This window comes from Pristiophorus japonicus, chromosome 18 (assembly GCF_044704955.1).
Source record: "Pristiophorus japonicus isolate sPriJap1 chromosome 18, sPriJap1.hap1, whole genome shotgun sequence".
NCBI lineage: Eukaryota > Metazoa > Chordata > Chondrichthyes > Pristiophoridae > Pristiophorus > Pristiophorus japonicus.
In genome coordinates this window covers 38,199,342-38,212,522 of record NC_091994.1, presented here as the reverse complement: position 1 = coordinate 38,212,522, position 13,181 = coordinate 38,199,342, and the positions used below count along the sequence as shown (strand labels likewise).

At 44.0% G+C, this 13,181-nt stretch overlaps 1 protein-coding gene across 4 annotated transcripts in view; it reads right to left on the bottom strand.

Moving 5' to 3' along the window:
• The window catches only part of LOC139229207 (phosphatidylinositol 4-phosphate 5-kinase type-1 gamma-like), a 123,657-nt gene that overhangs the window by 31,504 nt on the left and 78,972 nt on the right, over positions 1–13,181 (bottom strand). For all 4 annotated transcript variants that reach the window (XM_070860863.1, XM_070860865.1, XM_070860866.1 and 1 more), the window contains exons 11-14: positions 12,820–12,904; positions 11,915–12,076; positions 7,073–7,226; positions 3,524–3,556 (exon numbers count right to left, since the gene is read on the bottom strand). In XM_070860863.1, the coding sequence (XP_070716964.1) occupies positions 3,524–3,556; positions 7,073–7,226; positions 11,915–12,076; positions 12,820–12,904 (434 nt within the window). The remainder of the gene's footprint in view (positions 1–3,523; positions 3,557–7,072; positions 7,227–11,914; positions 12,077–12,819; positions 12,905–13,181) is intronic.

The following is a 13,181-nucleotide window of genomic DNA, read 5'->3' as shown; positions in this document are numbered from 1 at the left end:
TCGGGGGGGGGAACGGGTGTCGGGTCGGGTCCAGAGGCCGGGGGGGGGGGGCGGGGAGAGCGGGTGACGGGTCCGGTCCGGAGGCGGGGGGGGGGGGGCGGAGGGCGGAGCAGGTGTCGGGTCTGGTCTGGGGTGGGGGGCAGAAGCTGGCCGTGGGAGGAGCCTTATTCACGCAGCCCCAGTGAGGCCATTCGGCCAGGGCTAGGGGCTGCGTGCTTCGGGCCCCTCCCACACAGTTTCGGGCGCCTGGAGCTGCTGCACTTACGTGCCCACTGTAGCGCACATGTGCAGAGGTCCCGGCACTGTTTTCGGCGCAGGGACCTGGCCCCGCCCCCTACAGCTCCTTCTGCGCCGCGCCGAGGGCCAGAGGACCTGCAGGAAGATGGAGAATACGGAGGATTTTTTTAGGCGCACTTTGTGGCGCGAAAAACGGGCATCCAGGTCGGGACTGCGTCGTTCTAGGCGGGTGTGGAAACTTGGGCCCTAAGTGTGTATTTTCCATTTGGTCAATGAAACAAACAATGAAAGGGAACTGGAAGGTACTGTAGATTAGACGCTGTACTCTCACCTCTGGGCCCCAAGCTCAAATCTATCTCAAACTGATAAGATAAAGGATCCTCTGTCTGTTGATTGGGCAAGTCTGACATGAAATCAGTTTTAGGAAATCTGAAATGAGGCACTCTAGGCACAAGTTACAAGGAATTAGGAAATGTCAATGTAATGGGGAATTTTAACTTCCAGGTATTCTGTGGTCCAATAGTGATCCATCTAGTATTTTTCTTGGGTACTGGACCTAGTTCTTAATAACCTGGTTGAATGTTTTGAGGAAGGTGCAAAATCCATGGATGATCAAAGTCCGGTTCACATTGTATATTCAGAAGTTTAAAAAGCCTTTGACAAAGTACTACACAAAAGGCTACCAAGAAAGGTCGAGTCTTGTGGGATTGGTGGACAGATTTTAGGCTGGATGAGGAACTGGTTGCATTTCCATAGAAGTCTACGAGGGGAACCATTTACTAATAGAATTCTACAGAGATCGTTGTTAGAGCCGTTGCTCTTCAACTTTATCAATGATCTGGATGAAGGCATTGGGGGAACTATCTACAAGTTCACAGATGGCACGAGGATATGTATATGCATAGGGACCCTAATCAATTATAAAAACAGATTCAGATGGATCTTGAGGCAATTGGGAAATGGGCCCGTATCTGGCAGATGTCTCTTACTCTAGATAAATGTAGCATGATTCACTTTAGCAAGGGCAACTGTAAGCATTTATACACCATGCAGGGTTGTACTTTCAAGGCTGCTGATGATCCGGAGAAGGACCTGGAGATTACAGTACTAATCACTGAAGGTACATGACCAGTGCCGCAAGGCTACTATAAAAGTAAATAGGGTGTTGGATATATTGCCAGGACAATTATGTATATAACAGGAAATAATATCCTTGTCCCTTGTAAGACCCTGGTCAGGTCATATCTACAATTGCAGTTTTAATCCCCTCAAAGGTTGGGAGATATACCTTTGTTACCTCTTGACTTGACTTCTCCAACGCACTCCTGGCTGGCCTCCCACATTCTACACTACGTAAACTTGAGGTCATCCAAAACTCGGCAGCCTGTGTCCTAACTCGCACCAAGTCAAGATCACCCATCACCCCTGTGCTCGCTGACCTACATTGGCTCCCTGTTAAGCAATGCCTCGATTTCAAAATTCTCATCCTTGTTTACAATTCCCTCCATGGCCTCGCCTCTCCCTTTCTCTGTAATCTCCTTCAGCTTCACAACCCCACAAGATGTCTGCACTCCTCAAATTCTGCCCTCTTGAGCATCCCTGATTTATAATCACTCAACCATTGGCAGCTGTGCCTTCAGCTGCCTGGGCCCCAAGCTCTGGAACCCCCTCCTTAAACCTTTCCATCTCTTTCTTCCTTTAAGACGCTCCTTAAAACCTACCTCTTTAACCAAGCTTTTGGTAATTTCTTTTTATGTGGCTCGGTGTCAAATTTATCCGTTTTGTCTGATAACACTGCTGTGAAGCGCCTTGGGACGTTTTACTATGTTAAAGGCACTATATAAATAAAAGTTGCTGTTGTAGTTTGATATGGAAACTCAGGAACCGGTTCAAAGGAGGGCCACTAGATTGATACATGGTTTAAGGACTCACTGGTATCAGGACAAGTCATGGATGTTAGCGCTTTTTACTTTAGAAAAGCATATATTTTTGAGGAAAGTTAATGTGAGGTCTTAAAATAATGAAAGAATTAGTCTTGCTCAAAGTGAACAAGCTGGATAGGTTACAATGGACCAGGGCACACAAGTTTAAGCTATGAAATCAAAGAATTAGATTAAATGCTAGGCGGTACTTTTCGCAGAAAGTCCTCTGGAACTGTTGCCGGCACATGAGTGCAGATTCAGTGCGAGCATTCAGAAGGAGCAGGATAAGTTCCTGAGAGTGGCTAACATATCTAATGTTGAAAATAGGTGGGTCATCAGAGATTGTCACACTTCCGACTGGCTTTTGGGGTCAGAAAGGAATTTCTCCAAAGTTTTTTCCCCCTAACTTAGCCTAAGGTTTTTTTCTCTTCTCCCAAGTGATTGAGTGGTTAAATTGGGGGGGGGGGGGGGTGGAGGTGGAGGTGGGGAAGGAGATGGTAGTAATTGTGTATAGAAAATACAGCATACGAGGAAGAGATGGGTTCGATAAAACAGCTGGTTTTTACCCTGTCCTTTTTTGCATATCCACAAAAAACAATTCCTTGTAACTACAGGCTTACAGCACAAACTGATTACAATTCAGCATAAAATCAGCAATTTCACTCAGTCACTGCTGTAATAACTGTAATTCAGAAATAAGGTTACAACAAAGTCGACGTCATCTGGCTGTGCTATACCCAATTAAACAATACCCAGCCCAAGCTATGCGATACTCAACCAGAGTATGTGTACTCTGCCACTGGGATAAGGGTCGGTAACCAGAGCACACAGATTTAAGGTGCTTGGCGAAAGAACCAGCGACAGCATGAGGACATTTTGTTCAATTGCAGCGAATTGTTATGATCTGGAATGCACAGCCTGAAAGGGTAGTGGAAACAGAATCAATAGTAACTTTCAAAGGGAATACTTGAAACTAAAAAATGTACAAGGCTGTGGGGAAAGAGCAGGGGAGTGGGACTATTTGGTTAACTCTTTGAAAGAGCCGGCACAGACACATTGGGCTGAATGGCCTCCTTCTGCACTGTATCATTCTATGACAATACCCAAGCTAAGCCATGAATACTCAACTATACAATGCCCAGCCTGGCCATATGACACCCAATTTCAAAATACCAAACGTGTCTGTTATACCCAACCAAATACCGAAACTGGGCCATGCTACACCCAATTTGACAATACTCAGCTTGGCCATGCTAATACCTACCTACCCAGACATGTGTTCCATTCATCAGTACATCCCTCAGCTTAACAAGTAAAATTGCAATATAAATTAGAAAAGGAAAATGAGAAAGTTTGATTCTCACCCAACATCCTGTGCTGATGAAAGTGTAGTTTTCCTAAACAGATTTTTAAAAAAACAGAACAAATGGTAACTACAATGGAGATTGGCTTGCCATGAACTTAATAAAAATACTTGTCAAAGTGGAAGAATGAACTCTCAACTTAAACATGTAAAGGTCTCTTTACTAGAATAATTTTTTATATATACACATGCAAAATAAATAATATTACATTGTAATAGAATGCAACATTAGACAACACATCTTTCCTACATTCACACCTTGAGAGTTTTAGCATTATAGAAATGAAATTCACCAATGGCATATCAGACATGATATTTTTGGGGTGGAGGAAAAAGGGGAAAATGGGAAATTTAAACTTGATAAAAGGTACAAACACTAAAAAGTTAAAGCACAAAATGTTGCACTAGGCCCCAAGTTCGGGAATTCCATCTCTAAACCTCTCTCCTCATTTAAGACGCTCCTTAAAACCCATCTCTTTGAGCAAGCTTTTGACCATCTGTCCATCATATCTCTGTGGCTTGGTGCCAAATGTTGTTTCATAACGCTCTTGTGAAGCACTTTGGGATATTTTACTACGTTAAAGGTGTAGTATAAATGCAAGTTGTTGTTGTTTTATTTCAAATAAAACAAAAACAAAATCGAAGTAGTGGAAGTAGATTACATATAATGTTAGGTAAGAATGACCGAGTACCATGCTGATGGTCACGACCTAGGTCTTTACAGATAGGCATGATGGAAATCTATCTGTAAACTGTCTCTAGCCTCTGAAAACTCAAGGTGAGGCAACATGCGTTTCCTGCTCTCCACCCCTTGGTCTTCACTGGCAATAAAGGTGTAAAAACAATATTAAATCATTCCCGTTTGGACAGGCCAAAAAAAATCCTGTGAGTGAACTGGTAGGCAGCCAAAAAACTATTTTAGTCCAATCTTACTGCGCAAGTACAACTTCACCAGACAGAAGACAAAATATTTACAAGATTTACACCAGTAATGGGAAGGAAATTAAGTTTGACTTTGAGAAACAAAGGACTTTGTGAACACTAAAAGTAAAGTTGTTAATTTTTGCCTCAGGCATATGGAACAATACAATTATGTTGAAGATAATATGCTGTAAAATGTGCATTATAAACTAGTCTCAATAAAATTAAACTTAATCTACAATGCAATGGCTACTAAGGCTACAGTGATGTTGTGGTCTTATTATAAACCAATAATACATCAACTTTCAATTATTCCGAGCTGGGTCCAATATATTTGTCGTGGGTAAATACACCCGCCAATGTCATACCAAGTTATCCAGACCAGAATCTGCTAGATTCCATCCTTAGTCTGGGCAGAGTTATCACTTCTCAACAGGAGCAACATCTCATCCTGCAATTGATCAGTGCTCCGGCGCTCAAAGGGGTGGGGAGATATGCAGCCAGCCAGTGTTACCGCTCTCAATTGCCATCATGCAACAGCTACTGGAAAGTGCGAGGACAGGGATCGGCATGATGCCGCCAGGGTGGAACAGCCTGCTGGCACTCTGAACATGCTTACACATGAAGAATGGCCAGTTGACAAGGCACCAGAAACTTGTTGGTGTATGTGAAACCATTTCTCAGCAAGAGTCAGCACCTTTAGAAGAGATAAAATTGGTACGGTAATTTTTTTACATTTTTTTTATAAACAACGGTTAGTGAAGTAAACTGGCTAGATTGATGGCTGAGAGCAGAATGCTGTTTCCGGTATAGCAAATAGAAAACATGAATCTGTCAGGGCACTGCTGGAACGGTGTGTCTTGCAATATCAAGTAGCTCTCTGCATTCATAGAACAATTCAATGCACTGAAACGCTCATTTTGTCACACGAGTTCAGAAAAAATTTGGGGATGCCTGCATTATGCTCCTAACATATACAGCTGGACTGTATACACAATCCAAGATAAGCATTATACTTTTTGATTTTGTTAGCTGTGTTACTAAAACTGTCAGATTAAAGAACATTTGAGTTTGTAGTTTGACAATTTAGAAGGTACGCTGACTAGGCAAATTCTGAAATTGATCATCATTTGAATTATTCATGAGCTTGGTACTTTATTTTGTTTGAAGTAGCTAAATAGTCAGATTTGAATTTTACAGATTAGGGAAAAAGTAGCCTGTTTATCTCCTCCTCTCTTGCAGAGACATTGACTCTTGTTGGAATATGGTTCCACAGATGCCAAAAGCCCTCTGGTACAATGAATGTTGGCAGGCTAATCAACCATGGACAACATCACAGCTGAGACCAATTTAGTCCTCAACCACCCACCATTCCCATACAAATACTTTCCATCAGGAGTCACTGCAGTAACCCTGGCTGGCTTTTCCCATCCAGAGGCACCGAGATGCCTACTGCTGCTTTTTGTAAGCATGAATGAGTGCCTGGATGAGTGCAGCTCCGAAGCCCAACACTATCCAAGACAAAGCAGCCCACTTCATCAGCACCTCATCCTCCACCTTAAACATTCACTCCCTCCACCCACTGCGCACCGTGGCTGCAGTGTGTACCATCTACAAGATGCACTGTAGCAACTGGCCAAAGCTTCTTCCACAACACACCCCAAATCCACAGCCTCTACCACCTAGAAGCACAAGGGCAGCAGGCACATGAGAACACCACCATCTCCAAGTTCCCCTCCGAGTCACACACTATCCTAACTTGGAAATATATCGCTGTTTCTTCATTGTCGCTGGGTCAAAATCCTGGAAATCCTTACCCAACAGCACTGTGGGAGTACCTTCACCACACAGACTGCAGCGGCTCAAGAAGGCAGCTCACCACCACCTTTTCAAGGACAATTAGGGATGGGCAATAAATGCTGGCCTTACTAGTGATGCCTACATCCCATGAATGAATTTTTTTATTTTATTTATGATTAGGGTTTTAAAATCTTTACTGTTAATTAAGGAACACTTTGCCTAAAAATTCTAAAACTTATGTGGATTATGACCTTGACATTTCATTTAGTAAAGCTCACAACAGTCCCTTGAATATAATTGTACAGACTGCACTGAGCTTTCTCGTAGCAACAACCTCTAGTATTAATCAGTCATGCCTTGGCATGTCATATATTCAACAGGGTACACATTACAGAAACTTTTAACTTCTGCCAAGGTAAACAGGTAAGGGTCTAAAGAGGAAAAGGAATATATATGTATATATATATTTTACAGAAGGTTATATATAAAATGTGCTCCGCTGATGCAACAAGTGCTAAAGGCAGCATGTAACAGTCATACAGACAGTCATAAGAACCCAGATTTACCTCCAGTTTGGTAGCAGGAAGAATGACAGTAGGAGTGGTACAATTGGCCTTAGGATAGAGAGGAGATAACAAACTTTCATGGTCCCTGCTGACAGAGGGGAAGAAAGGAACAGACACTGAACCGAAATGCGATAATTAGTAGAGATGACCAAGTTTGATCGAAGAGATCTTTTTTTTTGAAGACTTGAGAGAGCGAGGGAGAGAGACACAGATTGGTTATCAAAGATATGTCTACCCAAAGGATACAATACGACTCTTCATACCTGTAGCGTTGATGATGCTCAGAACCTTCCGACGGCGACTGCTCTGTTATTGATAAGGATGTTGTTGACGACAGGGTTGTTGCTATTGAAGCTGTAGTTGCTTCTTCAAATGAAGGGGGAGTACAAGGAAGGAGATCTGGCCGACCTAATAGCCCTAAATAATGGAGAGATTTAAAAAAACTATCAATAACATTAAAAGAAAAACACTATTTAACATACCATGAAGCAGAATTATTTTTATCTTAAAAAAAAAGTGATGAGGAACACAGAATATGGAACCTTAAATAAATTCGGCTGCTGATCCAGATGACATCCACCCGAAGGTGGTTAAAGAGATGGGACACGTGCTTTACAAGCTCCTTGTCCACATCTTTAACAGCTCACTAGGTTCTGGGATTGTTTCCTTGGATTGGAAAGATGCTCATGTAGTTCTAATTTTCAAAAAGCGTGACAAGTCAGATCCAAAGAACTATAGACTTATTAGTCTGATGTCAGTTATAAGTAAGATGCTTGAAGCGATCATAAGAGTTGGTGTTTATGATCACCCGGATCAAGGAGTCATCAGTCACTCAACACAAATTCTGGAAAAGAAGATTGTGTCTTACAAATGTGCTAGAATTTTTTTGAAAAAGTTACTAAGTTAGTGGATGACATTATCAAAGGCTTTCTAAAAATCCAAGTAGACAAGGTGCCTCACAATAGATTACTCTGCAAGCCACAATTTTGTGGAATCAGTGGGAAGTTGCTACAATGCATTAAGAATTGTCTGCATTTCCATAGGCAGAAAATTGTTATTAATAGCTATGGATCTGCTTGGAGGCCAGTTAATAGGATCGGTGTTAGAGCCATCGCTGCTTACTATCTTCATAAATTACCTGGATATAGGTGTTAGGATAATGGTCCACAAGTTTGCGGATAAGAACATTTGTGCAAGTGGAGAACAACATTTTTGCAAGCAGATTTAGATGCGCTGGAGAATGGGCCAAATTGGTAAATGGCACTTAACCTTGATAAGTGCAGTGTTATGCACTTGGGCAGGACCAACACCAATTATACTTACACTTTACATGGAACAGAACTGAAATCGGTTGAGAGAGAAAAGGATCTTGGCATTATAGTTCATAATTCTTTAAAAGGTTCATGACCAACATGATCGAGTTTTTTGATGAGGTAGCAGAGCGGGTTGATGAGGGCAATGTGGTTGACGTAATGCACATGGTTTTCCAAAAAGTGTTCGACAAAGTGCCACATAATAGGCTTGCTACCAAAGTTGAAGTCCATGGAATAAAATGGACAGTGGCAGCATGGATACAAAATTGGCTAAGTGACAGGAAACAGAAAGTAGTGGTGAACGGTTGTTTTTTGGACTGGAAGAAGGTACATTGTGGTGTTCCCCAGGGGTCGGTTCGAGGACCACTGCTTTTCTTGATATATATTAATGACATGGACATGGGTGTACAGGGCACAATTTCAAAATTTGCAGATGACACAAAACTTGGATGTATAGTGAACAGTGAGCAAGAGAGTGATAGACTTCAGGAAAACAGACATGCTGGTGAAATGGGCGGACACATGGTAGAAAGTGTGAAGTGATACATTTTGGTAGAAAGAATGAGCAGAAGACATATAAACTAAATGGTACAATGCTAAAGAGGTTGCACAAACAGAGAGACCTGGGGTATGTGTGCCCAAACCATTGAAGGTGGCAGGACAGGTTGAGAAAGCAGTTAAAAAGGCTTCCGGGATCCTGGACTTCATAAATAGAGGTATAGAGTACAAAAGTGTGAAAATTATGATGAGCCTGTATAAAACACTGGTTTGGACCCAACTGGAGTATCGTATCCAATTCTGGGCACCGCGCTTTAGAAAGGATGTGAAGGCCTTAGAGAAGATGCAGAAAAAATTTACGAGAATGATTCCAGGAATGAGGTACTTCAGTTACATTGATAGACTGGAGAAGCTGGGGTTGTTCTCCTTGGAGTAGAGAAAATTGAGGAGAGATTTGATCATGAGGGGTCTGGATAGAGCAGAGAGAGAGAGAAACTGTTCCTATTGGCAGATGGGTCGAGAACCAGAGGACACAGATTTAAAGCCATTGGCAAAAGAACCAAAGGAGATGCAAGAAATGTGTTTATTTACGTAGCAAGTGGTTGGGATCTGGAATGCACTGCCTGAAAGGGTGGTGGAGGCAGACTCAATCTTATCTTTCAAAAGGGAATTGGATAAGTATCTGAAGAAAAAAAAGTTGCAGGGCTATGGGGGAAAAGGCAGGGGAGTGGGACTAGCCGAGAGTCGGCAGGGTCTCGACGGGCCGAATGGCCGTCTTCCATGCTGTAACCATTCTATGATTCTATGGAGTCACAGCCAGAGCAAATAAGGGTATTAACAGGACTATTCAATGTAAAACAAAGCACATCAATTTGGCCTTGTACTAGACCCTTGGTTAGACCACATTTAGAATACTGCATCCAGTTCAGGTCCCTTCATATGGTGGGTGATATAAAGGCTTTGGAAAAGATTCAGAGGAGGGACACAAGAATGATCCCAGCTCAAAGAACCTTAGTTACTATGGGCCCAAGTTTCCACACGATAAAAAACGGACGCCCCTCCGAGCTGGGCGCCCGTTTTTCGTGCCTAAAACGGCGCCGGAAAAAAAACACGCGATTCTGGAGCGTCCTGCAGCTCCTTGTCTGTTTGGCACGGCGCCTGGGGGGGCGGAGCCTACACTCGCGCCGATTTTGTAAGTGGGAGGGGGCGGGTACTATTTAAATTAGTTTTTTTCCTGCCGGCAACGCTGCACGTGCGCGTTGGAGCGCAGTGTGAAGGAAACATTGGCACTCGGCCATTTTTGTAGTTCTTTGTAGCTGTTTAGTTTTTGAACATTTTTTAATAAAAGCACATTGCCATCAGCACATCAGCACTGAGAAGGCTGCAGGAAGCCTCAGAAAGTTGAGGCAGCCGTTTCCCGACGACCTCCCCCTTTTACTGTCGGGAAATGGCTCCTCAATTTCTGAGTCTTCCTGCAGCCTTCTGTCTACTTCCCTCCCTCCCTCCCTCCCGCCCGCCGTCTGGAACGGCTTCCTCCTCCCGCCCGCCCCCCCCCCCACCCCCCCGCTGCGTTCGGTCGGGCCCGCACTCCCCCCCCCTGCGTTCGGTCGCTCGCCCGCCGTCTGGAACAGTTTCCCCCCCTGCGTTCGGTCGGTCGGTTGGGTCCCTCCCCGCCGTCTGGAACGGCTTCCTTTTCCCCCCCTCCCTGCGTTCGGTCGGTTCCCTCCCTCCCTCCCTCCCTCCGTCCGTCTGGAACGGCTTCCCCCCCCCCCACCACCGCGTTCGGTTCCCTCCCTCCCTCCGGCCGTCTGGAACGGCTTCCTCCTCCTCCTCGCCTCCTCGCCCCCCCCACCCCCCCCGCGTTCGGTCGGTCAGTCGGTTCCCTCCCTCCCTCCCGCCCGCCGTCTGGAACGGCTTCCTCCCCCCTCCTCCTCCCCCCCGGTTCGGTCGGCGGTCGGTTCCCTCCCTCCCTCCCGCCATCTGGAACGGCTTCCTTCCCCCCCGCCCCCGCGTTCGGGAACGGCTGCCTCATTTTGTGAGGCTTGCTGCAGCATTCTCCCTGGCTGAAGTACTTTCACACAGGTAGGAAGATGGTTTATTTAATCTTTTCTTTGCTTATAAATGTTTATTCAGGTTGGATTTATTTGTATAATATTTGTACAAGTATAAATAAGGATTTATTGTAGAATTTAATGACTTCCCTTCCCCCCCCTCCCCTCCCCTCCCCCCCCACCTCGTTCTGGACGCCTAATTTTTTAATGTGTAGAACAGGTTTTTGCAGTTCTACAAAAATCTTCACTTGCTCCATTCTAAGTTAGTTTGGAGTACGTTTTCACTGTGGAAAATTTCAGATCAGGCGTCAGTAGCCGGACACGCCCCCTTTTGAAGAAAAAATTCTGTTCCTAAGTGGAACTGTTCTACCTGATTAGAACTGCAGAAAAAAAAAATGTGGAGAATTGCGATTTCTAAGATAGTCCGTTCTCCACCAGTTGCTCCTAAAAATCAGGCGCAAATCATGTGGAAACTTGGGCCCTAAGATAGGCATAGACTTCGAAGTGATTTGATAGTTATATAAAGTAGTTAATGGGCAAGATTGTTTTGATAGATTATTTTAATTTGATAGATTTGAGGAAGAGCAGGAGATCATATGTATAAGCTACACAAGGGTAGGACTCTGTTAGATGTTAAGTAGTCTTTTCCCAGAGGACATTAGAGCTATGGAACAAGTCATCGGCTCATGCCGGTGAGTACTGACTCTCTGCACATCTTCAAAAAAAAGAGAAGCTGGACCAATTCTTGGCTGAGGAGGAGATCACGTCTTAGAAAAAAGGGAGATGAAGTACAAGCACGGTCAATGTGGTCCCTTGTACCAGTTTCAATTGCCTAAGGAGGGCAGCAAGCTATTTTCCCAGATATCCTTTTCCCAACCCTCCCTCCCTTCACCAGCGCCCCTCCACCCCCACCCCACCCCCCGGCGCAACGCTCCCGGGTGGTACTGCTCACGCCGCCGCAAAACCGGTACCAAATTTCCCAGCAGAACGCTAGAAGCTGGCCACCCGGGTGCTAAGCATTTTGCGACCTATTACCACCCTTCTGGGGCACCAACAGAGGCGCAATCCAAATGAAAATCCAGCCTCTTGTGTACTATGACAGATAGAGAGAAAGGAGTACCATGATACATCAGACAAAAATGTTTCATTTTTGTCACAATCAGTATTATTGGATGACATAGCCTGGTCAAAGGATTATTACCGATTCCAAAATTAAGGGGGGAATTTCTTACAGGACAATTACCTTCATCTTCAAGAGTTGGGAAGCTCCGGGCTCCCCGCATGTCATACTGATTCTCTTCATCTTCAGTAGGAATCTGACTGGCTGAAAAAGCTTGTCCCGGACCGATGTATTTCGGAACTGGTAGAGAAGCCCGTCCTTTCTTGGATGGGGATGACTTCAAGGCTGTAGTATAATGAAATTGATACGCTAAATTAACATGTTAATTAATGAGACATAACAGACATCAAAGGTTAATACAAATCAAGGTTAAATATCCTATGGCACTATTTGAAGAGGGGCAGGGTGTATTCAGGAACATCACTCGCTCAAAAAAAAAAATGATTAACAAGTCATTCCTCGCATTGCTGTTTGTAAGATCTCGCTCTGTGTAAAATAGCTGCCACATTTCAATATATAACAGTCACTGCACTCCAAAAGGTAATTAATTCTGCGTGAAGCACTTCGAGATATTTCTGAGGGATGTGATGGGAATTCTATAAATAAAATTATTTCTTTTTTAGTGGATAAATGTGGAACTAAGCCATACAGGCCCAGAAGTTTGATCCTCAACTTGTGCTGAGCTCGCTGGTGTCAGCACTGCAGCAGTAGCGATACTGCATTGGCCCCAGTGGTCCCCAGGCTAAGGATGGGTCATCAATTGCTATCCTCTACTGGAAAGTGATATGATGAGATAGGATCAAGCCCAGCTGCAATATCCCTACAGTGAAACAGCCTGTTGTCACTCACTGTTTAAGCTCACCCATGATGAATGGTCACTGGGCGAGGTAGTGCAGGGCTGCTGCTACATGTAGAAGCCACTGGTGTTTTTTTTTCCCAAATTTTCAAGTTCAGCTCCTGTGGTAATCTTAATTGGAAGTACTATAGTGCAAAACTTACTTTCTAACTAGCATGCAGTCCTTACTCACATGAAGTCTTTCTGAAGACAATGGTGCTCATGAATTTATAAAATCTTTCAGCATAGAAGTTTGGCCTGTGTACTGACACAGTATCCTGTAAAAACATCCAGGAATGATAATGTTACTCAACGGTTATACTTTGTAGAAGCAGCTGTTTTAGCAAACCTAGAACAGCCAGAATTAACTACCATTGCCAAGTATAATCAATCAGCAAAATATTTAATTATCAGGCAGCAAGGTACCCAGAAGTCATGAACACTTTGCACCCCTTTAAAGTGGTTAGGGGTAGTTGACTCATGGGGTACGACACCGAAGCTTGTCTGACAATAGACATCCCAGGTAAATGGAAAAATGATACACTTCTGAATTCT